This window comes from Tachysurus fulvidraco, chromosome 23, assembly GCF_022655615.1.
Source record: "Tachysurus fulvidraco isolate hzauxx_2018 chromosome 23, HZAU_PFXX_2.0, whole genome shotgun sequence".
Taxonomy (NCBI): domain Eukaryota; kingdom Metazoa; phylum Chordata; class Actinopteri; order Siluriformes; family Bagridae; genus Tachysurus; species Tachysurus fulvidraco.
The window spans coordinates 17,971,799-17,998,781 of NC_062540.1; the positions used below are offsets into that span (position 1 = coordinate 17,971,799).

At 43.7% G+C, this 26,983-nt stretch overlaps 1 protein-coding gene and 1 long non-coding RNA gene across 2 annotated transcripts in view; one reads left to right on the forward strand and one right to left on the reverse strand.

Annotated features, from left to right (window-relative positions):
• The window catches only part of hbs1l (HBS1-like translational GTPase), a 35,515-nt gene that overhangs the window by 3,682 nt on the left and 4,850 nt on the right, over positions 1-26,983 (reverse strand). The window contains exons 2-13 of the mRNA XM_047807369.1: positions 24,297-24,471; positions 19,126-19,234; positions 17,662-17,888; positions 16,756-16,921; positions 15,106-15,223; positions 11,395-11,541; positions 11,166-11,240; positions 9,520-9,637; positions 4,065-4,133; positions 2,608-2,712; positions 2,347-2,437; positions 98-206 (exon numbers count right to left, since the gene is read on the reverse strand). Coding sequence (XP_047663325.1) covers positions 98-206; positions 2,347-2,437; positions 2,608-2,712; positions 4,065-4,133; positions 9,520-9,637; positions 11,166-11,240; positions 11,395-11,541; positions 15,106-15,223; positions 16,756-16,921; positions 17,662-17,888; positions 19,126-19,234; positions 24,297-24,471 — 1,509 coding nt within the window. The remainder of the gene's footprint in view (positions 1-97; positions 207-2,346; positions 2,438-2,607; positions 2,713-4,064; positions 4,134-9,519; positions 9,638-11,165; positions 11,241-11,394; positions 11,542-15,105; positions 15,224-16,755; positions 16,922-17,661; positions 17,889-19,125; positions 19,235-24,296; positions 24,472-26,983) is intronic.
• LOC125140075 lies at positions 12,722-14,773 on the forward strand. The gene is made up of 2 exons (XR_007139307.1): positions 12,722-13,461; positions 14,207-14,773. It is a non-coding gene; the product is annotated as an uncharacterized LOC125140075 (long non-coding RNA).

Below are 26,983 nucleotides of genomic sequence, written 5' to 3' on the forward strand. Positions count from 1 at the left end.
AGTCATAGAGAGTCATAGAGAAATAGATTGAAATAGAGAGTCATAAAAAGTCTGAGTGTGTCATAGGGACTGGATCAGACGACATGAGTGAACTCACAGGAAAGCCTTGTGTTATTGGCACTTCAATGTTAAACAGCAGGATTCTTGCTCGGAAACGAGTGCAGGACCTGATGGGCTCCTTGGGGTCACAGAACACACAGCCGACACTAGAGAAAGGAAGGAATAAATAATGTGAAGATGAAGGATGAGGAGAGACTGAGGAGTAAACAAGTTAGTATGTTTACATGGAAAATATACAACTCACTCTTTCACACACACACACACACACACACACACGAGTTGGTAAAGAAATGTATTTTTGAAACTTGAAGCTGTTTACCTATAAAACTAGAGAACTGACTTATTTAGTTAGGATCGTTCAGATTAAATTTACACCGTATTACATAAATGACAGTTAGTGACTCAGGGGGTTTCTGTGGTTGGAGCCTCCTCGAGACCTTCACACCGTCTCCGAACCATTGTTGTGTCAGTCGGCTGCACGCTCGGGTCTTCATCAGAGATCCTTTGAAGCCTTCGGCAGGAAGGAATTAGTGTTGGGTTTGTGGTGAACTCTGAAATGACTGACCTGTTAGTTCCTCTGGAGCTCTCGGTTGCTTAATTCCGCTCGACTACAATCTGTTGTAGAAAGGCCATTATTTACATGGACATCAATTCCTGTCCAGTGTCACCTAAAAGAGGATGAGGTTCAGTTCTGAGTCTGGTTCCTCTCAAGGTTTCTTCCTCATATCTCAGGGAGTGTTTCCTCAGCACCGTCACCTCAGGCTTGATCATTAGGGATCGATGTGAGATATAAATACCAACTAAATGCTACATAAACACATTGAAAACACTGATTTCCTCACACAGCACCATGCTCCCTCAGGTCCTCTAGTGCTGCTTGACTGATCCCACCATCTCTCAGGGTACAAGGAACGTATATATATATATACACACACAGTACAGACCAAAAGTTTGGACACACCTTCTCATTCAAAGAGTTTCTTTATTTTCATGACTATGAAAATTGTAGATTCACACTGAAGGCGCCAAAACTATGGATTAACACGTGTGGAATTATATACGTACATAACAAAAAAGTGTGAAACAACTGAAAATGTCGCCACCTTTTGCTTTGATTACTGCTTTGCACACTCTTGGCATTCTCTTGATGAGCTTCAAGAGGTCGTCACCTGAAATGGTCTTCCAACAGTCTTGAAGGAGTTCCCAGAGATGCTTAGCACTTGTTGGCCCTTTTGCCTTCACTCTGCGGTCCAGCTCACCCCAAACCATCTCGATCGGGTTCAGGTCCGGTGACTGTGGAGGCCAGGTCATCTGGTGCAGCACCCCATCACTCTCCTTCATGGTCATATAGCCCTTACACAGCCTGGAGGTGTGTTTGGGGTCATTGTCCTGTTGAAAAGGTGGTGTGTCCAAACTTTTGGAAGGTGTGTCCAAACTTTTGGTCTGTACTGTATATACACACACACACACACACACACACACACACACACACACACACACACACCGAGACTCTTCTCTGTTCTGGCACCGAGGTGTTGGAACGAACTTCTCCTAGACGTCCGAACAGCCGAGTCAACGCCCGTCTTCACACTACGGGTGAAATCCTTCCTAGGCCCAGAACTTATTTTCTTCCTGTGTTGTGTGTTACATCTCCTCCAACAGAAATGTTGTCTCCTTGCAAACCAGCATCGACGTATTCATCAAGGATAAGACTCTGGATAAGACGTGACGCCTAGAACTGAACGTTCACTTTCAAGTAACCCACTAAAGAAGAAGGGTCCCGTGAAAGTAGGAAGTAAAACTAAATCATCCTGCCATGATTTCTGTTCACTGGTGTTTTCTCCAGTAAAATCGTTGCAAAATGACACCATTCACTATCATTCTTGCTCAAGGGCCCAAACAGTGGCAGCTTGGCAGAACCGGGCCGCACAGAACTGGATTCTCTTAACATCCATCTGATCCTCTTGAGGCGTTTGACACGTCCCTGTTTCAGTCACGTGATACAAACGAATAAACCCTAAAACTAGCTAAAATAAGCGTCTTTAGAGAGCTGCTTTGCAAAGGTCTGATGATGAGACGGAAGAAGAAACCGATGGACCGCCAAGACAAAGAAAGCTACATTTAATAGAAGACATCGGGAGCGCGTTAAGATCGTCTCGCTGCAGAGAAACACCAGGAGAGGAGAAAATACACCAGGAGAGGAGAAAATATACTACATTTGCTCGACGGTTTCTCAGAAGCTCAGAAGCCCTCGTCTCATCTTTACATATCTTAATATTTCCTCACTTGATCTTAATGATGTCCATGCCTGTGACCGTCAGACTGACGTGATCGCCGGCGGCCGCCCAGTCTAGCGGCTCGTCGTGAAGAGAGATACCTGCACAGAGAGACGGAGACAGGAAGCGGGTCAAATCTATGAGCTACCACCGGAGGGCAGCGTTACATTTCATTAACGTGAGCCCGAGATCTTGAAAAAGTGAGTCAACTTCTCTTTCGCTCTAAGAGTAGAGATGAAAGTTACACAGTGTTCCTTTCACAGAGTGTTACCTTTCACAGTGCAGGTCTCGTTAGGTGGCATGACCAGCACTCGCTCTCCTGTCTGAATGAAGCCAGCTTCGATTTTCCCCGTCACACAGAAACCAGACCCCTGATCTGAAATCATATGCCACACAGACTCAGGAACTTTTACAGATCGCCGTTAAAGGAGGGAAAAAAATTAAATAATCTAACGAAAGTTCCTGTCATTCTCTGAAGAAAACAGCCACCAGACCAAACATGACCTGGCTGTTTGGGAGCGGGTGGAAAGATCTAGAAATCTCTGCTCTACAAACTTCGGACCTTCATCTAGAACTTTCCTGATGTTTAATGTTCAGTCAACTTTATTTACTGAAACATCTAGTGCCAGGCCTCCTGTACCTCAGAGAGAAAACAGACCTGAGAGGTGAGAACAGGGTGATGGTGTGAATGAGTAATAAATGAGATGAGCGTGTATGCGAAATGTGAAGAGTAATGCTTTTCAAATGACTCCACACTCACCGTGCGTGCGCGGTGTGTGTGTGTGTGTGTGAAAATGTGTGAAAATGTGTGAAAAATGACCGTACGACACTTTCACACCAAATAACCCGTTCATCAGATTCAGAGCTATTTGAATCAAATGATTTGATCTTTAGATTCAATATTTCTCACCGTGGTGTTTAATGGCAGTCGACATTTGAAAGTACACATTCGGGACTTTAAGAATTTGTAGTTTTTCAGAATTAGTTCTGGTTTTATTTAGCCTGCTAGGGGCGATGTATTAAAATAAAAACAGGATTTTTTTTTCCTCCTCCACACAAAAGTTTGACAGTGAACGGAGTCAAACCCTTAACTTGTCTTTGTTCAGAAGTCATTTAAAAGGTGTTTCATTTACAGGTGTTGTGAGTTTATGTACAGAGGGAGAAACACGCGTCTCACACTAAATCTCAGGGTTGTGTGTGTGTGGGGGGGTGGGGGGGGTGGGGGGGGGTTAAAAAAACAAAAACAAAAAAAAGGCAACAATTTTTCTTTTGACACGTTTTTCTTTTACGATAATTTTCCATTTCTTCCTTTTCAGTCTTGATTCATTTCTTTTAATTACATTCACTTACTTCTGACACTAAATACCGTGATGCATATTGCAGGCTGCATATTGTATTACAGAAATAGCTTATGACTAGAATAATATTAGATATAATCATTTTTTGTCATGCATCGCATCCAGAGTTTATTTCTCTCTTTTATTTTGCCGGCCCAATAATCCGGATCGATTCAGAGGCTTCGGGTGTATAACAAACAAGGCGTGTTCGTGTCGACTCGGCTGCGTGAGTCGATTCGCTTTCTCGCTGCGAACGACAGGAGTTTAGACTCAAAGATCTGCATCCCGGCGCCGCTGCCGTTACCAAACTCTATGTCTATGAGAAAGTACTCTTTCGGTCACTGTAAGGAAGTTTAAGATGTGTTTGTGAGGGTGGATTCATGCCGCTGACCTTTAAAGACGTCCGACACGCAGAGTCTGAAGGGCTTCTCCACTGACCTCTGAGGAGCTTTAAAAGAGTCTGAAAAAGAACAAGAGAGAGAACACAAGAAGATCCGAGATCAGAAACGAGGGAGGCTTTAAACGAGTGAAGTTTTAAAGGATTAATGCTTCAGGTATGATCTTTATGTGAACAGGTAACAACTTAAAGGTGCAGTATAAACAACGATACCGTCAAATGCGACATTTAAAGTTTACATTAAGACACTAGAAATCAGTTCTCGCATCTAAACCTGAACTCGGTCGTCGTCTTTTTACACAGCGGTTGTTATGGAAACGATCGCCGATTCGTCGTCCGTTCACGTCGAGTAAACTTCCTGTCTTATTACCGGGCGGTTTAAAGGTTTTGTCTGTTGTCGTCTGTGCTGTGTGTGTAAGCACATAGTGTTTTGATGATGATGTAATGGACAATCTGACACCTGGAATCTTCTTACAACTGATTTCACTTTGATGGCGAATAGCGGAGACAAAAATGAATCACACTTTGTGCATAAAGAAATCTAAGTCTGTGTTTTCTACAGACTGCTGTGTTGGTTACTGCCTCATTCATCAAGTAACGATACAAATGATATGGTTCAATTTAAATGTATTCGTATAACGCTTTTATCGATGGAATAAAAAAAAAGATTATTAGACTTGTATTTAAACGTGTTTGTATTTATCCCTAACGAACAAGACTGAGGTGACTGACGTGACTGTGGTGAGGAAAAACTCCCTTAGATGGAAGAGGAAGAAACCTTGAGAGGAACCAGACTCAAAAGTGAACCTCATCCTCATTTGGGTGACCCCGGAGGGTGCGATTATAAACTGTTATAAACATCAGAGAGTGCTATTAAGAATAACTGACAATTGTGTATTGATGATGAGGTTGTTGTCCTCAAACCCCACATGGAGTTGGCATCTCCACTGGAGCTGCTACATCTCTAGATGCCTCAGGATCCTCACAGGGTCAATGCCCCTGTGCACAAAGCACAGAGCTCCATGAAGACATGGTGTGAATGTTGGAGTGGAAGAACTCGAGTGTCGAGACCCCACTGAACACCGTTGATCGCCGACTGAACCCCAGACCCTCCATCAGAGTCTGTGCTCACTAATGAACACTAATCCCCACAGTCACGCTCCGACATCTAGCGAAAAACCTTCTCCAAAATAAAGTGAGGATCTCATGAGTATAGGGGTCATGTGCGCGCAGACGTTCGGCCACAGAGTCGCCATTTTCACTTTCTTACAGTCTAGACGTCGACTATATGAGTATTATATATTCTCCACAGGATGTGTGTGTGTGTGGGGGGTGTCCACAGGACTGTTTAATTCAAAGCGCTATTCTCCTCGCAGCCTGTAGAGGGCAGGCAAATCTACAAACTGCCCTGCTCTCCTTTCTGTCCATGTTCACAACCTCGGTATTCAAATGCAATAGTTTAAACAATTGACATTATTAAAGTCCTACGAAGTTTAAATAGACAGATTGAAGAAAAGAAAAAGACAAAAGAAAACAAGCTGTAAATCAGAGCAAGATAAAGCAGCGTGAAAACCTCCGTGTTGTCACTCGTGCACATTCTGACACACCTTCTTGCAAACCGTGCACAGCTTTGCAGCAACCACAAGGTATAAAAAAAAACCCAAAAGACAAAAAAAAAAACAAGTGTCCGCTTTATGCAGTGAGACCGACGGACAGGATAACATTTATAGCACGGATGTAGTGACGACACACCCTTTATACACGCACACAAGAAGCCACCTAACGCGGTCCTGATGATTTTGTATTTCTGATCGTTTGCATAATGCTAAAAAAAACAGGCCTGCTTGTGTTTTGTGTTTTTCTCTGCACTTGTCATGCAACTTGTTCCTACATGAACGGTGACTGGTTCCTACAACAACGTGGAATGTTAATGATACTAAAACCTCTCTACTAATAAGAACGACGCATTAGACACGGACTTTGTCTCTCTAAAAGATTCATTGGTACGAGGATATCTGTCCTCTTTAACAGAAACACCTGTAATGGACCCTGAGCGTTAGCGGTAGCGCTGTAGCGGTACAGGACCACAGAACCTACAGAAGAAGAAACGAGTTTTAATTTATTAAAGACTTTAAGTAGAGGGCAGGATTAATTTGAGCCACAGTGATGTTCCTTGTTCGTGATTTTAAGCTCCAAATCCATCATTTCAACTCCATTATAGATTTGAAACCGGATTCCCAAAGGACTCGAGGGGGAAAAAAAAGTACTATTAAATTATTTATTTACTTATTTATTTACTTTTTATTTGCCTATTTACTTATTTATTTATTTGCCTATTTACTTATTTATTTATTTACTTATTTATTTGTGTGTTTCTTTTTGCTATTTACTTTTTTTTAATCTTATTTAATATTTATTTATTTGTTTGTTTGTTTTTCTTTCTTCAATAACTGCTTCATTACAGTCACAGTAGTATAAATATACTATTTTGTAAAAATATTGAAAATTCCACATTATTATAAATCAAATATAAGATCCTAAACGTTTGTAGAAGCTTTTACTAATTTTAAGCTTTTTCTTTCTTTTCAATTGACAGATCGGTTTGTGTCTATGCTATAAATTAGGAAAGAAAAACCGTCAAATAAACTTCCAAATTTCCAAAAAAAAAGAAAAAAAGAAGAAAAAAAAAGAAAAAAAAAGAAAAAGAAATTTTAAATGACTTTATTTAAACATATATTTTGTTTGAATCAGCCTTGAGACTGATAATGTGATACGCTGAAAGTATTTGTCAAAATGTCTGTAGCGACTCGGCGCTCACACGAAGATAACTGGAGTTTAAGCCAGAAAATAAGTGAAAGAAAATATTTTTGCACGTTAAATATCAGCAATAAATGACTAAAATAAATAAATAAATAAATAAAATGGGGCGGTTTGCCACTGAATTTTAATACGCTCGCCTCCTGTTTAGCGAACAAAGCGATACATGCTCTGTGTCGTGAACACGTCTTCTTCTGGGTAAGGTGATACACGGATATATACAGTACATGATCCCAAATAATAACACGTGGGTGACTCCAGCTTCACTTACCTTCATAAAGCCACTAACTTACAAGAAAATGACCAGACTGATTCAGGAGAAATCGTCAGAAAGCCATTTACCAAGAATCTCAACAGCTCTTTTTTTTGTCCTGTTTTTTCTGTCCTGTTTCATTTTTTTTTGTTGTTGACTAACATTTGGTCATCTTATTTTGGTCGCTTTATTTACAGACCCAATAATAAGACAATTTGTGTGAAAAATGAGGAAGCCTAAAGGGGCTCGCTCGCTCTCTCTGTGTCTGTCTGCCTGTCTGTCTCGCTCTCTCTCTCTCTGTCTGTCTCTCTCTCTCTCTCTCTCTCTCTCTCTCTCTCTCTCTGTGTCTGTCTGCCTGTCTCGCTCTCTCTCGCTCTCTCTCTCTGTCTGTCTATGTCTCACTCGCTCGGTCTGTCTGTCTGTCTCGCTCTGTCTGTCTCGCTCGGTCTGTCTGTCTGTCTCGCTCGCTCGCTCGCTCGGTCTGTCTGTCTGTCTCGCTCGCTCGCTCGGTCTGTCTGTCTGTCTGTCTCGCTCGCTCGGTCTGTCTGTCTGTCTCGCTCGCTCGCTCGGTCTGTCTGTCTCGCTCGCTCGCTCGGTCTGTCTGTCTCGCTCGCTCGCTCGGTCTGTCTGTCTCGCTCGCTCGCTCGGTCTGTCTGTCTCGCTCGCTCGCTCGGTCTGTCTGTCTCGCTCGCTCTGTCTGTCTGTCCGTCTCGCTCGCTCTGTCTGTCTGTCCGTCTCGCTCGCTCTGTCTGTCTGTCCGTCTCGCTCGCTCTGTCTGTCTGTCCGTCTCGCTCGCTCTGTCTGTCCGTCTCGCTCGCTCTGTCTGTCCGTCTGTCCGTCTCGCTCGCTCTGTCTGTCTCGCTCGCTCGGTCTGTCTCGCTCGCTCGGTCTGTCTGTCTGTCTCGCTCGGTCTGTCTGTCTGTCTGTCTCGCTCGGTCTGTCTCGCTCGGTCTGTCTGGCTCTGTCTGTCTGTCCGTCTCGCTCGCTCTGTCTGTCTGTCCGTCTCGCTCGCTCTGTCTGTCTGTCCGTCTCGCTCGCTCTGTCTGTCTGTCTCGCTCAATCAGTCTGTCTGTGTCTCTGTCTGTGTCTCTGTCTGTGTCTCTGTCTGTGTCTCTGTCTGTGTCTCTGTCTGTGTCTCTGTCTCTGTCTGTGTCTGTCTGTGTCTCTGTCTGTGTCTCTGTCTGTGTCTCTGTCTGTCTCTCCCTCTCTCTCTGTCTGTCTCTCCCTCTCTCTCTGTCTGTCTCTCCCTCTCTCTCTGTCTGTCTCTCCCTCTCTCTCTGTCTGTCTCTCCCTCTCTCTCTGTCTGTCTCTCCCTCTCTCTCTGTCTGTCTCTCCCTCTCTCTCTGTCTGTCTCTCCCTCTCTCTCTGTCTGTCTCTCCCTCTCTCTCTGTCTGTCTCTCCCTCTCTCTGTCTGTCCCTGTCTCTCTCTGTCTGTCCCTGTCTCTCTCTGTCTGCCTGTCTCTCTCTGTCTGCCTGTCTCTCTCTGTCTGCCTGTCTCTCTCTGTCTGCCTGTCTCTCTCTCTCGGTCTGTCTGCCTGTCTCTCTCTCTCGGTCTGTCTGCCTGTCTCTCTCTCTCGGTCTGTCTGCCTGTCTCTCTCTCTCGGTCTGTCTGTCTGTCTCTCTGTCTGTCTGTCTCTGTCTGTCTCACACACAGCGACTGGCAGGAGGTTTATTTTAAAGCAGAGCTTCCGGCTACACGCGCGACAGTGACCGTTGGAGTCTAGATGTGGACGTGTGCACAACAGCAGCGTGACGCGTTTGTATAAAGATGAACTTTATGCAAATATGGAGCGACTCGGTGCAGCGACAGCCAAAGGGACGGTAGACAGTACAGTGGTGAAGAGCACACGCTGCTTCTCCTTTACCTCGTATGACACGATGTAGATAAACACTGCTTTTTATTTATTTTTTGTTTTTTTACACATGCAATGGTCAAATCTCCCTCCAGAACGTTTTATATTAGCGGCAAGAAAATTGACATAGAATGCTAGCTGTGCCCACAACGGTAAACATCATCACCATGGCAACCAGCCATAGGAACCGGATGCATCATACTGCGTCCACGGCAATAAAAACGACCGAGTATGTGAACGCCGCTTTACACTTTTACACAGCAGTATATCTGCAGGACATGACGGCTTGGACGAAGCTCAGGATTAACTGTCTGGGGACTTTTTTTTTGGTCAGTCAGTGGAACCAAGCTAGACACTGTAACCGTTTGTGTGTGGGGTTACTGGTGGAAAATAAATATCTATTTGTAGTAATATACCAAAACTGGTCCCTCATACCAGATGGTTAAACACACTCACACACACACACACACACACACACACACACACAATTCAGCTTCAGTGTTTGAGTCTCAAAGACATAACCCACCTATCTGTTCCAGTAGACATGGGCCTTTGTACCAGGAGATGAGCTCTGCTTCTGTGCTCCTGGTGGTGAGATTCTCTCCTGACAGACCACTGGTGGGGACGTAATAGACATCAGATTCCTGCAATCACATCGTAAACAGTGTGTTAACAAACACCCCGGAGCACGCAAACCAAACCACAGAATCGATCCTGTGATTCTACATAAAATGTCACAAACAACAAAGCAGAGCTGGTAGGCTTGATATAATGGGCTGGGAAACTGGACACAGTGTTGATAAATAGTTTAACGTTAAAACCTCTGAAGTGACGGGTGAGTATCTCCTTACGGTGGCACCCGTGAAAGGTGTCTGCTCTCGAAGCTGATGTGTTGGAAGCAGGAAAAACGGACAAGGGTACAAATGTGAGCGACAACGTGCCGTCCGGACGACTGGGTCAGAGCATCTCCGAAACATCGGGTCTTCTGAGGTCTTCCCAGGATGCAGGAGTTAGTATATACACAAAGTGGTCCCGATAAGGACAACCGGTGAACCAGTGACAGAGTCATGGAGCCCAAGGCTCACGGTCAATACACATGGGAATCCGAGGCCAGTCCGTCTGGTCCGATTAAACACAAGAGCTCCTGTGAATTCTGGCTCTGACGTATAAATGTCAGAACACACAGTGAATCTTTAAAAGGTTTTTTTGGCACACAAATGATTTAGATCAATCTTTTTTTTTTTCATTTTGTGAAAAAAAAATGTAATTGCCACTAAACATCATAACATGTTGGGTCACCCTTGAGGGCAACAACTGCAATCAAGAGCTTGCGATAAATGCCAATGAGTCTTTCAAATTGCTGTGGAAACCTTTTGGCCCACTCTACTTTGCAGAACTGTTGTAATTCAGCCACATCATAGGGTTTATGAGCATGACCGGCCTGTTTAAGGTCACACCAGGACATCGTAAGGTGTGGAGAGATTTTTTTTCCCCCGTTAATAAATGAAATCATCGCTTAAAAGGTGCTTTGCATTTACTCGGATTATCTTTGTGTAATGTTAAAATTCGCTTGTGGTCTCAATCAGAAAATCAGGAAGGGGGCAAATACTTTTTCACAGTATTGTATTCACAAACAGCTTTCTGTAAGGCGTTTTTCTCCAAGGGCGTTTCTTGCCCATAATCATCATCTTAATATAATTAAGACTGTTGTACGTAACAGGAACTTTAGAAACTCTGGGTTCATCAGGAAAAAGATTTTGAAAATAGTTCACATTTATTTTTAATATGCTTTTGTGCACGTTATTTTTTTTTGACCAAACACACAAAAAAACAGGAGAAGTTCCCTTTACAAAAGGTTCCTGTAGTTTCAGACACATTTACAGCCGGCATATCTCTCTGTATCTACGAGCGGGGCTTCTGGAGACGAGATCGTTTCTCTCTTTCATTTGTGAATATAGAGGAACATCAGCAGATGATAATCGTCACACTCGTGATAGTTTCTTGGTATGATGAAGTTGTAGAGCACGAGGTTACTTTGAACTAGAGTGTATTGAATGAGTCATTTCTATGATAAAAATCTGTGTGATGGACTTCTCGGAGAACAAACACACAAAACTCGTGCATGTCTTGTTCGAAAACTTGCATGTTTGTGCATCAAACACGGCATTGTACCTTGAAACCAGCCTGCTTGAGAAACTGGCCGAGTTTGGAAGTTATTTCTTGGAACCTTGACTGCTGCCAGTTCACCTGAGGACACACACACACACACACACACACACACACACACACACACACACACGCGATGGGAGAAAGGCAGAGAAGGTGTTCTCAGAGGCTGAGGGAAATTTTGATTGACATTACTGTGGTAAGTGTGGATGTTGTGGTTGCCATAGTTACTCACCTGGTCCATCTTGTTCACAGCGATTGCGAGCTGTGTGACGCCGAGAGAGCGAACGAGGAGCGCATGCTCCCTGGTCTGACCACCGGCCTCGAACCCGGCCTCAAACTCTCCCCGACTAGCATCCACCACCAACACGGCTACATCCGCCTGCACGCGTGCACACACACACACACACAGGTTCAAATCCCTCTCCCACTACTACTAATAACAGCGCCTTACAACACACACTTACTCAGCCTCAAAGTTCCCCAAATTGGCATCCATCACAAACACACACACAGCCACACACACTTACTCAGCTTTAAATTTCCCCACACTGCTCACATTCTCTATTTGAACCAAATCCCACGTAAGCAAACTAACATACGCTCATGTGCCTTAGGAAAATGCAAATCGCTTCGCTTTTGTCCGTCAAGTGTTATTTATTGCAGCCTGAAATTCACTTTAGAAGTGTTAATTGACACAACCACGGGGTGAGCGATAAATTTGCAAATGGCAAAATGACATCATGAATCGGCTAGAATTTGGATCGAGATCGTGCTGCGCTTTAACAGATCCCACCAGGCCTGATGCCGACACCATTTAAACAGCAGATCATCACAGTTACAACCTTGGGGTTATACCAGAGGCACGGTTCTGCCCATGTGGCTATAAGTTTCAATTTGACTCTTCTGGTAGTCTCTGAAAACCCTCAACGCAGCTATCATGAACAAACAGCGCACACACACACACAAAAAAAGTCAGCTACATAAGTATAAAATTTCCTCACACACAATGTGTGTTGCAATTCTTGCTAGTTGTTTTCTTTGGAAATCACCTGCAACATGTCTACATTTAGTGTTTTGAAAAATGCAGTACAGAATGTCTTCCACTTCCTGTAGCATGACTTCAGGTGGGAACAGATTCTGTATAAGCGTTTTTTGATATGATTTGATTTTACAGAAAGTGTGTGTGTGTTGGTTTCTCTCCCGCTTTGTGTAACTGCTGATTACTGATGAGCTCACAAAGAGAGTTTAGATGCCCAGCGATACAAAAACAGCACAAAACAAGGACGACGGCTATCCGGTGTTTGTTTACTGTGTTTGTGATCATTTTATTTCTCTGTATGTTGCTACTGGATGCTTTAATTTCCTCCTGGAGAAAGAGACAGACAGAAAGACCTATCTATCTATCTATCTATCTCTCTCTCTCCCCCCATTATCTATCTATCTACCCATCAATCTATCTATCTACATTTACAGCATTTAGCAGACACCCTTATCCAGAGTAACTTACAACTGAGCAACTGAGGGTTAAGGGCTTTGCTCAGGGGCCCAGCAGTGGCAGCTTGGTGGACCTGGGGTTCAAACCCATGACCTTCCGATCAGTAGCCCAACACCTTAACCACTGAGCTACCATGAGTTTCCTTTTCCATTTTATAGAACGACAAGTTTCATTTACCTTTATATGAATTTATGTAACCATTATGTGATTAAGAGATGATATAATTTTCATTAGTATGTTTACATATTAAGACAGAGAGTAACAGTGAAAGCTTAAAAAGGAAATCACAAGGCTTTGTGTCAGCAGAATAAGAACACACAGTCAGCCGTGCAGCCTAGAAGACTTCTCAGGATGTTTTGCAAAAGTGTGAGATCATGAGAGACCTGACGATATGCTGACAGAAGCAGAATGACCGTTATGAGATCATACTAATAAATGGTATAAATAGGGTCTTAGGGCCAGTTATGGGTGTGTGATACTTTGGTATTGCTTATAGAGGGTGCATCAGGAGAACAGACGCAGGCTTACACTTGGAGAGTGTTTCCTTGTTTGTTGTATCTTTGCTTTTTACTTATTTCTACTTATACTAGAATTGTTTGACTATTTGAAGGAGATTTTTGTTTGTAATTTTCTTTTCTTTTACTTTACATATATTACACACATCTATTTGTATTGCACTACTTTTAATAAAAAAAACAAGGCCTCCCATTGTGAGAAAGGTTCAATCAATAGATTAAGTAGAAGAACTTGGAGCAGAACCTTTGTTGGAAGACCGAGGGACTTCGAGGGACACCTGTGTTCAAGGTAAGAGCAACTCTAATTGTTGATCTTGTGTTTTCAATACTAACCCGTGCAAAATAGGACACGTCCTTTAGTGGGATTGTGGAAGGGTTTCCTACGCAATCAAGTGTCACTAAAGGACACATATGTCAGTATAATTACTTCACTATCTATCCACCCATCTATCTATCTATCCATTCATCCATCCACCCCTCTATCCGTTCACCCACCCACCCACCTATCTATCTATCTATCTATCTATCTATCTATCTATCTATCTATCTATCTATCTATCTATCTATCTACATATGTATATATCTATCCATCCATCCATCCATCCATCCATCTATCTATCCATCTATCTATCTATCTACATATGTATATATCTATCCATCCATCCATCTATCTATCTATCCATTCATCCACCCATCTATCTACTCATCTATCTATCTATCCACCCATCCATCTATCCATCTATCTATCCATTCATCCATCCATCCACCCATCTACATATCCATCCACCGACCTATCTACCTATCTACCTATCTACCTATCTATCGATCCATCCATCCATCCATCCATCCATTCATCCATCCATCCATCTACATAATATATCTATCCACCTATCCACTTGGCAGTGGGTCAAAGCCATGACATGCTTTTATTGTGTAAAAGTCTGACACTAGTTTATTTAATATTAACCCCTCCTGTCATATATTGTGTAGGCACCAAGCAGCTTTATGATCCCTTATGACCTGTATCTTGTTAGGTGGAGCCATGAACACACAGACGCTTTGAGATGTGAGGGATTCGGAGGCCGAGTCAACACCATGGACTCGCTCAACAATTTCTGGCTTTGAGACCTGACTGTTGACCTGCAGCCTAATTTATCTCTGTCACGAGATGATCATGTTACTATTAAATGCAAACTAGTTTCCTTTTGCACTTCATTTTTGAAAACCGACTGCTTTCTGCATTAGTTATTTTAGAACTTACATAAAGGAAGGAAGGTGATGCTTTTTTTTTTTACAATCACAAAGTTTTGCATTTTATTCTACAGAAATTTCCCCATGCTTAAAAAAAACATTGAAAAGATCGTTAAATTTGAGATTGAAAAACAGCTCTGCTTATTGCTTATGAGAGTGAAACCCCCAAAAACACATGCACTCAAACACACAGACAGACACACTTTCTCCCTCGTTAAGCCCCTTTTTTCGGTACACACAAGCTGCCACAGCCACAGCCCCACACACACACACACACACACACACACACACACACACACACACACACACACACACACACACACACACACACACACACACACACACACACACAGAACTGCTTTCTCTCTACCAAACACCTTACTCAGCAGCTACTCGCAAGGAAGTGAGTAAATCCGGCCAGTAGACCGTGAGTAATTTCATTCACTCACACAAGCCCAAACAGAAACACACACTCATATGGAGAGTTGTGGTGCCACAGTGAGCTACAAAGCAAAGATTTCATTCAGACTTTCAGAAACAAAATTTTGCAAAGTCACTAAAACACTCTGTTTATCTGTCTCTCTATCTCTCTCTCTCGCACACACACACACACCCACGCACAGTAACAGACAAGCATGTCACTGGTCCAACCAATGAGGCCTAAAGTCTTCATTCGTTATACCTGAGCTGCTCCGGTGATCATATTAGGAATAAAGTCTTTGTGTCCTGGTGCGTCCATCAGGGTCACAACTTTGGACTTGGTCTCAAACTTGGTCATGCCCACATCCATGGTCACCCCTCTGAGAGAGAGAGAGAGAGAGAGAGAGAGAGAGAGAGAGAGAGAGAGAGAGAGAGAGAGAGAGAGAGAGAGACAGAAATGAGAGATAGAGAGAGAGACAAAGATAGAATAGAGATGAGAAATGAAGGATACAGAGAAATAAAAGTGGAGAGAGAGGGACAAGGAGAGACAAAGACAAAAGGCAGAGATGAGAGATGGTGATGGCAAGACAGGGGACAAGAGCAAAAGACAGAGAGACAAAAACAAAGAAAATAAAGCAAGACAGATAGGGGTGAGAGAGGGTTAGAAAGAGAGACCAAATGGACAAACAACAATGGAGACAGAGAGAGACACAACAGAGTGAGAGAGAGAGACACCGTGAGAGAAAGAAAGACCCCATTAGAGAGAGAAATACACCGTGAGAGAGAGAGAGAAAGAGAGAGAAAGACACAGTGAGAGAGAGAGAGAGAGAGAGAGAGAGAGAGAGAGAGAGAGAGAGAGAGAGACACATCATGAGAGAGCAAGAGTGACATCATATGAGAGAGAGAGACATCATGGAAGAGAGAGAAATCATGAGAGAGAGCATGAGAGAGAGAGAGAGATCATGAGAGAGAGAGAGAGAGAGAGAGAGAGAGAGAGAGAGACAGGCATCATGAGAGTGAGAGACATCATGAGAGAGAGAGACATCATGAGAGAGAGAGAGAGATCATGAGAGAGAGAGAGAGAGAGAGATAGAGAGAGAGACATCATGTGTGTGAGAGAGAGAGAGAGAGACATCATGTGAGAGAGAGAGAGAGAGAGAGAGAGAGAAACATAATGTGAGAGAGAGAGATCATGAGAGAGAGGAGAGTAGAGAATACAACTAAATGAGAGTGATGAGAGAGACATGAGAGAGAGAGAGAGAGTCTGAGAGAGAGAGAGAGAGAGAGAGAGAGAGAGATATAGTGTGTGTGTGTGTGAGAGAGAGAGAGAGAGAGAGAGAGAGAGAGAGAGAGAGAGAGAGAGAGAGATATTAATCAGTATTATTATGTTATCTAAGTAATAACATTAAACCTAGAATAAAGTAACATTTAGAGTTATAAGGATGAAACTGTATTTAATGGGAACTCTGTAATGAATTACAAAAAAGGAAATAAATAAATAATTGAATTCTGCTGAAGTACAAAGAACATAAGGAGGAAACATTTATCAGTGTGAAGTGTGCGGCCAAACGCCGAAGCTGCAGCCGTACACAAGCAGTTTACTGTCCAGAACAACAGTGATGTATACAAACAGAGTCACACAGCGACGCAGACTCAGGACGTCCTCGAGTTTGACAAGTCAGCGCGTTCCCATAATCCTCCCCCTTCCCCCATCACCCCGCGCTGCCGAGTCGGACGTTTGTAATTGCTGTCATTCTGAAATGACTCGAAGGCACTGCGAGGTGTTTCAAAAGATGTATTTTGGAAACAAATTCCACCCTCAGCATTTCCCATTATTCTTCCCGCATCAAACAAAAACCTTTAGCTAGAGGACGAGAAACGGTGCACAAATCTGGTGCTTCATTAAACTCACCTGTCTCGCTCCTCTCCGGTCTCGTCCAGCACCCAGGCGTAAGCGAAAGAGGCCTTGCCGGCTTTCTTGGCCTCCTGCTCGTACTTGTGCATGGTGCGTTTGTTCACGTTCCCCAGCAGGTACAGGAGATGACCCATGAGCGTGCTCTTACCGGCATCCACGTGACCTGTGCACATGTATGAGGACACGAAGAAACGTTAAGGCTTCTCCATATTACAGCTGAAACACCACTTTCTCCACCTTGGGGTGTAGAAACTCCGTGGAAACGGATTCCTGGGTTCAGTTGTATGACGTTTCACACTCTACATACCTAAAGCCTGGCTTAACCTCCAGCTTATTTGCATTGTTGTGCATCGACAACTATGTTTGGATAAATCCAGGCGGTTTTTAAATAACGGCTCGTCTCGCACTTTCACGTCGGTGAGTAATAAAAGTTCACGTCTGCTCTTCCGTATCTGAGCGGGTTTTCGAATCATTTTGAGGCTTTTTTTAGTTGGTTGTGTTTTTGAGCTCTAATCTTTTCGCTGTCACGTATTTATCCTGCGCTACCAGGTGAAATTTTGTGATGTTCGATGTTTTGCCGCCTCGCGCTACCGAGCTGTTTTTGTTAAATGCTCTCACATCACGGTTTTCACGTCGGATTAGGGACGCACTGTTCAATTCATGATTGGGAGTCGGTTGCTAAGCAACTAGTCATAACACCACATTGTTTCACACTGTACAGAAACTACAAAGCTGTGCTGGTCCTGCGTCAGGGAAGAGATCCATCACACAGTCCTCTAGCTGGGGTTATAAGCAGGGAGTAGAGCAACGATACGCCCGGGGTTAGCTGCAGTGTGAAAAGCCCTACAGAGTCAGCACCCGACGTTAAAGGCGTGTATGAGGATGCGGATGGACAAGACGTACCTATGACGACGAGGTTGAGGAGCGGTTTCCCTCCCTGCCTCTGCTCCAGCTCGTTGCGAATGTTAAGCTGCTGTTTGTTTTTGCTGGTGGAGCGAGGCGGAGTCGGGGCCGCAGAGTCCTCCGCCTCCACACACGCCGCTTTAGAAGGAGTCTCCGGAGCTGCTCCCGCCGTCGTCTCTGGACTCACGCCTCTGCGGACGGACGGGCCGACTCCGTTCTCCTCCGAGCTGCGTGGACAAGACGACAAATTATTCTCTCTATAAACCCACAACCTGGGCATCGTTTACAACGCGGAGCAGTTTTGTGACGCAGGTTTAAAACACCGCAGTGAAATTTTAATAGCTAACGAATGAACCACTGTAACAACCACATGAACTCATCGGTGTAAGTAAATAAAGTGAAATATTTAGAAGTCAGTAGAATTTTTGCTTTCTGCTGATCAGCTCGCGTATTGAAACGGACCGAGATTTTAAAGGTGCGACGTTAAGAATAAAATAAAAACACGGTGTTATGACAGAAGAAAAGAAAAGAAAATCGATCAAGTGGATCTTATTTCTTAATAAATTATATTTGTACTACTTATCCGTTTACAGCTGGGTGAAAAAAGAAAAGAAAAAAATAGTGGGGTCTAAAAATTAGAGTTCAGTTTAAAACCCTTTTATAAAATCCCTGACCTTTAATGACCTAAACTAGGAGCTGGAGCATGGCTCATGTTTGTTATTATTCCTGTACAGCACATCGGAGCAACTGGAAAGGAAATAAACAGTGCTAGGAAAATAAACTGGAATTGAATAACAGCGCACGAGTGATTTTCTTTACTAGGAGTGTACGAGTGATCGCAGGTCCCTTTAGAGCTCATAAGGACATCAGGAACTTCATTTTTTTTTAGTTGTGTGCTCTAGAGTAGAAAGCTTTTCAGGTTGTGTGTGTATAAAAGTCGATCCACCTGCACAACCCAACACTCTGTACACCCCATAATCCACCCCTCTGCCCCAACACACACACACACACACACCCATCCAAGGGTGTGGTCTGTGGTTTAAGGTGGGGAGGTGATAGTCTGCGGATTTCTCTGTTTGCATGTTCATCTGAATAATCTATCAGCAGCAGCCACTCCTGTGGTTTTACTGCGTACACACACACACACACACACATGCTCGCACACACACACGTCCCCCTTTTTCTATAAATGTTATTGTTATATGAATCATTCCTCAGCTTCACCATATATGGCCGAGAAATTTTCGAGACGTTGTATAACCAAGGCACATCACGTGCAGTCATGTTAAAGCAGGTCATAGTTTTATATTTAAAGCGAACACACACACACACACACACACACACACACACACGTTCAGTTACCAAAACTAAGAATTACTGACTCAACTCTGAATTCCAAATTTTTTTTATGTTCTCTATCATCGCTGCACTCTGCTAAATGGAACCCAGCTGCTGGTACTGTACCTCGGCACATCGAAGCCCATGGTCTGCTTCTTTCCCGAGACGGTCATCCTGGCCACTTTAGGAACCACCTCAGATTCCAAACGAGTCTCAGGAAGCTCACGAGGTTTGGCTGGACAATCAGACAAGGAGAAAAAACCCAACAACAATGTGCTTTACATTTTAAACATGATGAGAAATGATTTGGAAATCACACACACACACTATTGTATACAATGACTGCTAAATATCTCAGACACACACACTATTGTCTACAATGACTTGTAACTATCTCACTCACACACACACACACACACACACTATTGTCTACAATGACTTGTAACTATCTCACTCACACACACACACACACACACACTATTGTATACAATGACTTGTAAATATCTCACACACACACTGTCCACAATGATTTGGAAATCACACACACACACACAAACTATTGTATACATTGACTTGTAAATATCTCACACACACACTGTCCACAATGATTTGGAAATCTCACTCTCACTCACACACACACACACACACACACACACACACACACACACACACACACACACACACACTATTGTCCACAATGATTTGGAAATCACACACACACACACACACACTATTGTATACATTGACTTGTAAATATCTCACACACACACACACACACACAATTGTCCACAATGATTTGGAAATCACACACACATACACACTATTGTCCACAATGATTTGGAAATCTCACACACACACACACACACACACACACTATTGTCCGCAATGATTTGGAAATCTCTCACACACACACATCTACATTGACCTGTAAATCTCACACACACACATACTGTTGTCCACAATGATTTGGAAATCTCACACACACACACACACACACACACACGTCCATAACCCTTCTTTTCACTTCCGTTCCATTTTTTGTACTGAGAACATTTTTACAATGCGCATTTTACTTTGAATAATTCATTCATTTAACGTCGTTCATCTTTAACTCGTTAACGATACAGAACACGTCTAGACCACGTTCACATCCACCTCACATACCCAGAGCTTAGGACTTTATAGTTACATATAAAACTATAATGTTTTGATCGTAAGTGAAAATAAATTTGGGGGCGTTGATGGAAACGACTCACAGACGATAAGTTCTGTTCCTTTTTTTTTTTTTTAAATATCTCTCTTCTTTTTGAGTCATTCATTTCCTGCTCCGTCACAGTCACGGTGAAGAGTGTGTAATTCAGAGATATCGAACCAGTGAGATGTTTAGTCACTATAATACCTTAAAACCCATCAAAACCACTGGGAACGCTTCAGAACGTCGTCTCCTTCGGAATCGAGCGTGAACGAACGTCGGGTCTTCGGGACATCCCGGACGCACCTTGGTGTCGGTTCTACAAATCGTGAAGGGTTTAATTCCCTCCGTAACATTGTCCTCTAAAGCCTCGTGTGTGTGTGTCGAGTGAGGTTCAGAGGTCACGATGTTCTCATCCGTGACGGACAAACCCTCGGGCCTTGTGGAGGAGCGAGCGTCGGCGTCCCGGAAGAAACCACACCCACCAAGATACGAGCGTTTCAGTGATGTTTATTGATCGTTCTGGCATTTACACACCATAGTTCTTCCAGAAAGATGTGTCTTGGTTTATCGGGTCAATATATGGGATCGAAATTTGACATCTTTACTGTGCTGTTTTCTTCACTTACTGAAATTCATGACTCAATTCTCTCAAGATACACCGACAAAAGGTGACATGTAAAAACAGACGAACGAAAGAAAGTATGTGAGAGACACACCGTGTGTGTGTGTGTGTGTGTGTGTGTGTGTGTGTGTGTATGTGTGTGCTTCCCCTCTAAGGTAACCGGGCTTTCTGTTTGATTTGTCATTCCAGTACTCGCCGAGTCAGTGCTCCGACCCACAGCCAGTCATCTCTCTCTCTGCAGCCTGGCTAGGAAAGAGTTAACTGTTCCCACGTCACTGACAGTTACACACCGAGTGTGCACCGGTGGCATAAAACCCACAGGCTTTCACTAAGATGCACACACACACACACACACACACACACACACACACACACCTCATCGGGATCTCTGAGCAGAGCACGAAGCTCACTGCAGTGTCGTCGAGTTCCGAAACTCGGCCTTTGACGATTCTTGAGAACTTTCTGACACCGATGAGCGTCTTGAAATGATTCAAACTCATTTCATGTCAAAACTGGCACAGTGTAGAAAAGAAAAAAAAAAGAAGAAAAAAAAAGATCTGTGCCTTATTTTGGAAATATCTTCATAAAGATACAGCGAATTCTCAGTGGACGGATATTTCCCTGTAGTCACATGACTAAATTACCCCGACACCACGATAAATGCCTCGAGCTGGACTCTGATTGGTCAGAGAGTGTTTCCATAACAACAGCAGCTCTGACACTCTGCATCTTGCGACTTATTTTATACATATAAACACACTCGGTCTAATATGTTATTGTTTCTATAGTAACAACAACGCACGGGAGATTTGAATTCACGTAGCGTTTTGAAAGAGCCGACGTTTCGTTATAAGCTTTTTTTCTTTTATTTTTTTTTTCTGACGACGCAGAAACCTTCGCGATAGAGAACTTTCCGGTAACGTGCCGAGCCGCCTTTGATCTTTAAGTCTTACTGAAAAATATCGGCTTGGAAGAGAAAGAACAGCAGCTACTTTAACACGAGGGACAAACCTGTATATCACGGATGCTACAGAAAGTGTTAAGTCACTTCTTCACTTAAGAGAAATTTCCAGCATTGGAAAAGTTTGGTGTAATGACTGACTGTAACATGACGGTAACAGTAACCCTGCTGTGCGTCACTGCTTGTTTTCCTCCAACACCACCACCCCTGCTTCCTTTCCAACAAATCTGTACACAGCTCTACACGACGTGTCTAAGCACTACGACAGACTTTAACTAGAACGTATATAACGTGTTTAATGACCACTGAAGGGAACGGCTGCCGTTTGGTGCTGTATAGAATCACAAAGTCTGTTTTATACGTTTCTGGTTTCATGTTGTTCTGTAATTTCTTACGTTTGAACCGCCTTCCCTCGTTAGTCCAGTAGTAGGTGTGTGAATCGTGTAAAGCTGTGGTCCCCAACCCCTGGGCCGCGGACCGGTACTGTGGTGTATTTCTCTCGGGTTTGTGCGACTTTCCATGGACGAGAGGTTAACCGGGAGCTGAGAGACATCACCTAAAGCCGCACCGATACCGCGCATGCGCAAAATATCATGATATCGGGCCGGGTTTAGGTGACGTCTGGAGCTGAGCGGCTGCAAGCGGCAGTGGTGTTGTAGCTTTGGTGGAGAGAGAAGGTGTGTATCGCTCTTCTCTCTGTTCACCGGTACTTTGTCATGTTTAACAGTGCTTGGTGTACGTGTATATTGTGTTTGCTCAAATTTAACCCACAAATTAGCAAAAATGAGCACGAATCAGACGTCGTTAGTAAGTTAGAAACTCTGCCGGTGTTCTGGATTAAAGTCATGGCGGAATACCCTGAGATTGTCACCACAGCACTTACATCACTATCACCATTTCCGACATGCTGTCTGTGTGAAGCGAGGTTTTCTGCAGTGACGGCAACCAAAACAAAACAACGGAATAAACTGGACATAAGCAACACACTTCGGGTGTCATTGTCTCCTATTACCCCAGATGGAACCGTCTCGTTGTAAAGAAACAAGCTCAGGGTTCTCGTTGATTTAGCGTTGTAGTGAGTTAAAAAGGCATGTTTAAATACAATTAAATTGAAATGATTAATTTCAATTTAATTGGATAGCCCCCACCCCAGCGGGCCGCGGTAAAATTATCAAACATTGATCAGTCCGCGGTGAAAAAATGTTGGGGACCACTGGTGTAAAGTGTCTCCTGTATAGTAAACGGTGAACAAGTCGTAATAATATATTCACCATACTGGTTTGCATGTGGTGTTTTTATCAAAGCTGCATACGACCTCAAATATGTGCGACATGAACGCAGACCTCTGGCGTAATGTATAATGTAAATATTATATTAGTCTAATCTCGGTCTCAGACACACACGAACCGCTGGCTGATCATCTGATGCATACGGCACACGAAATCGGAAACGTTTTGTAGTTGTAATCTGATTGGTTGAACTCTACAGGGTTTCCATGAGACGCGTGCGTCGTGTTTTTGTTTTGTTTTCTCACCTGGAAACATTCGCCTTACTTTCCTCTGGGAAGAAGGAAGCAGTCATGATTACGACGGAGACGACGAGCGTTTATGATGATCAGGTAAACACTGGCTTTACAAAATGATGTGAAGTTCACAGTATCGGCTCATTCCTTACACGACCTTCTTAAATGTTTACGCACCTGTCTTGTTTTTGTCGGGACTTCATTCACTCATTTTCTACCGCTTATCCGAACTTCTCGGGTCACTGAGAGCCTGTGCCCATCTCAGGCGTCATCGGGCGTGATCGGGCATCAAGGCAGGATACACCCTGGACGGAGTGGCAACTCATCGCAGGACACACACACACACTCTCATTCACTCACACACACACACACACACACTACGGACAATTTTCCAGAGATGCCAATCAACCTACCATGCATGTCTTTGGACCGGGGGAGGAAACCGGAGTACCCGGAGGAAACCCCCGAGGCACGGGTGAGAACATGCAAACTCCACACACACAAGGCGGAGGTGGGAATCGAACCCCCAACCACTAAGCCACCATGCCCCCCATAAATAAAATGAAAATATTTTATTATTTATTTATTTATTGTAGCAAGCTATTTATATTCATGACATCACAAGCACACGACTCTTCTTTTAAACTCCTAGCAGTGAGGACACGTTGCTACGATCGCTGTATTCACGCTGTGATCCGTATACTGCAACGCTGTCATTACTAAACGAGCGCTTTTCGTGCGTCGGTATCGTCTTGCGAAGCCTGTAACACATAGTAAAAAGCTACCAAAAGAAAGAAAAACAGTCCCATAACATAATATTTCCTGTCTGATGGACGATATTTCGTGATTTCGACTCGATTTAACACGATTCGAGACAAAGAAGTTTCAATTTAAATAGGACGAAACATTAAAGTATTTCTACGGACATTTGTCCACCAACACACCAATACCCCACCCCCTACCACCAACCACACACACACACACACACCAGACCAACCTTTATCTTCCAAACACAGACAAACACCTGACACTGCAGGCACAGCCACAAGGCCAGGAAGTGGTGTGGGGGTAGAGATAATTCCTTCACCTGCATGTGCGTGCGCACACACACACACACACACACACACACACACACACACACACACACACAAAACACACAAAGTCAGCCACACCTACAGAATATCTATCCTCCAGACACACAATGATGGTTGCATTCTTACACTGACTCGCACACAAAAACAAGTCACTGGCATTTTTATGCTACGTTACTTATCACACTTTAAAAACAACAACAACGATGTTCAGACAGACGAGGAATAAAACGCTCGCTCTTACCAGACGCTGCTACTGTCATATCAGCTGACTAATTTCATTCAGTGTTATCGGTAATAAAGACTGATGCTTGTGCTGAAATATTTCCCTTATATTAATCCTTTACCTACTAAACTCAAAAGCTCAGGACTTTAAAGCTCCAGCACTCCTGTGTTTCACTGCTGGGCACCTGAGCACTGAAGGCCCTGAAGCTTTTCTGCCCCAGACAAAACCTCTCTCTTGCACTCTGGGCATTTCTTAGTACTTTTGTATACATTTATTATATATAGAATATTTCATATATATATGTATATATATATATATATATATATATATATAGTGTATATTGTGTGTGTGTGTGTGTGTGTGTGTGTGTGTGTGTGCGAGAGAATGAGTGTGTGTGTGTGTGTGTGTATGAGAGAGTGAGCGCGCGAGAGTGTGTGTGCGCGAGCGCGCAGAGCGACGCGAGCGAGTGTGTGTGAGTGCGTGTGTGTCTGCGAGCGCGAGCCTGAGTGTGTGTGTTGTGTGTGTGTTGTGTGTGTTGTGTGTGTTGTGTGTGTGTGTTGTGTGTGTGCCTGCGCGCGCGCGCGCGCGTGTGTTGTGTGTGTGTGCTGGTGCGCGCGCGCGAGCGCGCGGCGCTGTGTGTTTGTGTGTTTGTGTGTGTGTGTGTCTGTGTGCGCTGCGCGAGCGCGCGCGTGTGTGTGTGTGTGTGTGCTGTGTGTGTGTGTGTGTGTGTTGTGAGCGCGTGCGCGTGTCGTGCGTGTAGTCGAGCGCGCGCGCGCGAGAGCGTGTGTGTGCTCCTGCGCGCGGTGTGTGTGTGTGTGTGTGTGTGTGAGTGTGTGAATGAGAGAGAGAGAGAGAGAGAGAGAGAGAGAGAGAGTGTGTGTGTGTGAGTGTGTGAATGAGAGAGAGTGTGTGAGAGAGAATTCAAATCCAGTTGATGACCGAGAGCCTAAATAATTTTTTTAAAAAGCTGAAACGATTTAGGAATTAATTCCTTCATTAATAAAACAAAGCCCTGAGAGACTGTGCAGTCCAGATAAAGGGAGCAGAATGACAGCAGCTTCTATGATCCAGATTAACACTGATATACGACACAAAACACAGTCAGTGCTTCACTGTACACAGGAAGGCTTGACGTATTCGGTCTCGCAGTGAGGAGTGTGCACGAGCCCAGGGCACTTTTAGCATTAAAGTCAAACAAGGTCAACTTTTCTACATCATCATTTTCCTAAGAAAAGCCCAAAGGCAATGACAAAAGAAGCAAATGGTCCCTGGCTGCGTCCTAATGACACGTACACACACACACACACACAGACATGCCCACGCCCAGCAGGATATGTAAATGCACTCTGGCAAGGAAAACGGATCCGGGGCTGAAAACCAAACACCGGTGAGGGCTAAAGACCATCTGAATTCTTCATTTCATGCTTTTTCACCTGTCAGTGGTGAGGAGGAGGAGGAGGAATGGGGTAAAGTTGAGGGCAGATGAAGAGCTCAGCATGACTTTTTTTTTTAATGACTTTTTTTCTAATTACTTTTTTTTCGTGTTAATAATAATCTCATAAGTTTACTGCAACAATTGATGACATTGTTATATCATCACAACAAACCTCGCTTAGGTACCAATAACTCTGCATCCCAAAGTACTTTAGAGAGAGAGAGAGAGAGAGAGAGAGAGAGAGAGAGAGACACAGAGGCAGAAAGACAGAGGGACAGAGGCAGAAAGACAGTGACAGAGGCAGAAATACAGAGAGGCAGAGAGGCAGAAAGACAGCTTCTTGATTTGCTGCTCCTTCAACTTTTCCCATTACAGAAAAAAAAATAATAAATCCTGTGTCAGAACACACACACACACACACACACACACACACACACACACACAGCTAGCTGTTAACTAGAATAAAAGAAAATAAGATCTAAGGTATATTAATATGTTAGAGTATATATCAGGGGTCCTCTAGAGCAAATTAACCAACACCTTCTGACCAATCAGATACCATCAAGTATCGTGTTAAAGGTTTATTGACGTATATCTCAAGCTTCACGTACTTCATCAATCATTTCACACGGCTATGATGTCCCTAAGACACTGGCATATGGAGGATCCAGCTGGGGGAGCTGTTGTAACACAAGTCTTCCTGCGCCGAAGGTGAGAGAGAGCGAAGGAGAGCGAGAGAAAGAGAGAGCGAAGAAGAGCGAGAAAGAGCGAGAGAGGGAGAGCGAGGAAGAGCGAGAGAGAGCGCGAGAGAGAAAGAAAGCGAGAGAGAAAGAGAAAGAGCAAGCAAGAGAAAGAGAGAAAGAGCGAGAGAGCAAATGCGAGCGAGAGAGAGAGCAAATGCGAGAGAGAGAGAGAGAGAGAGAGAGAGAGAG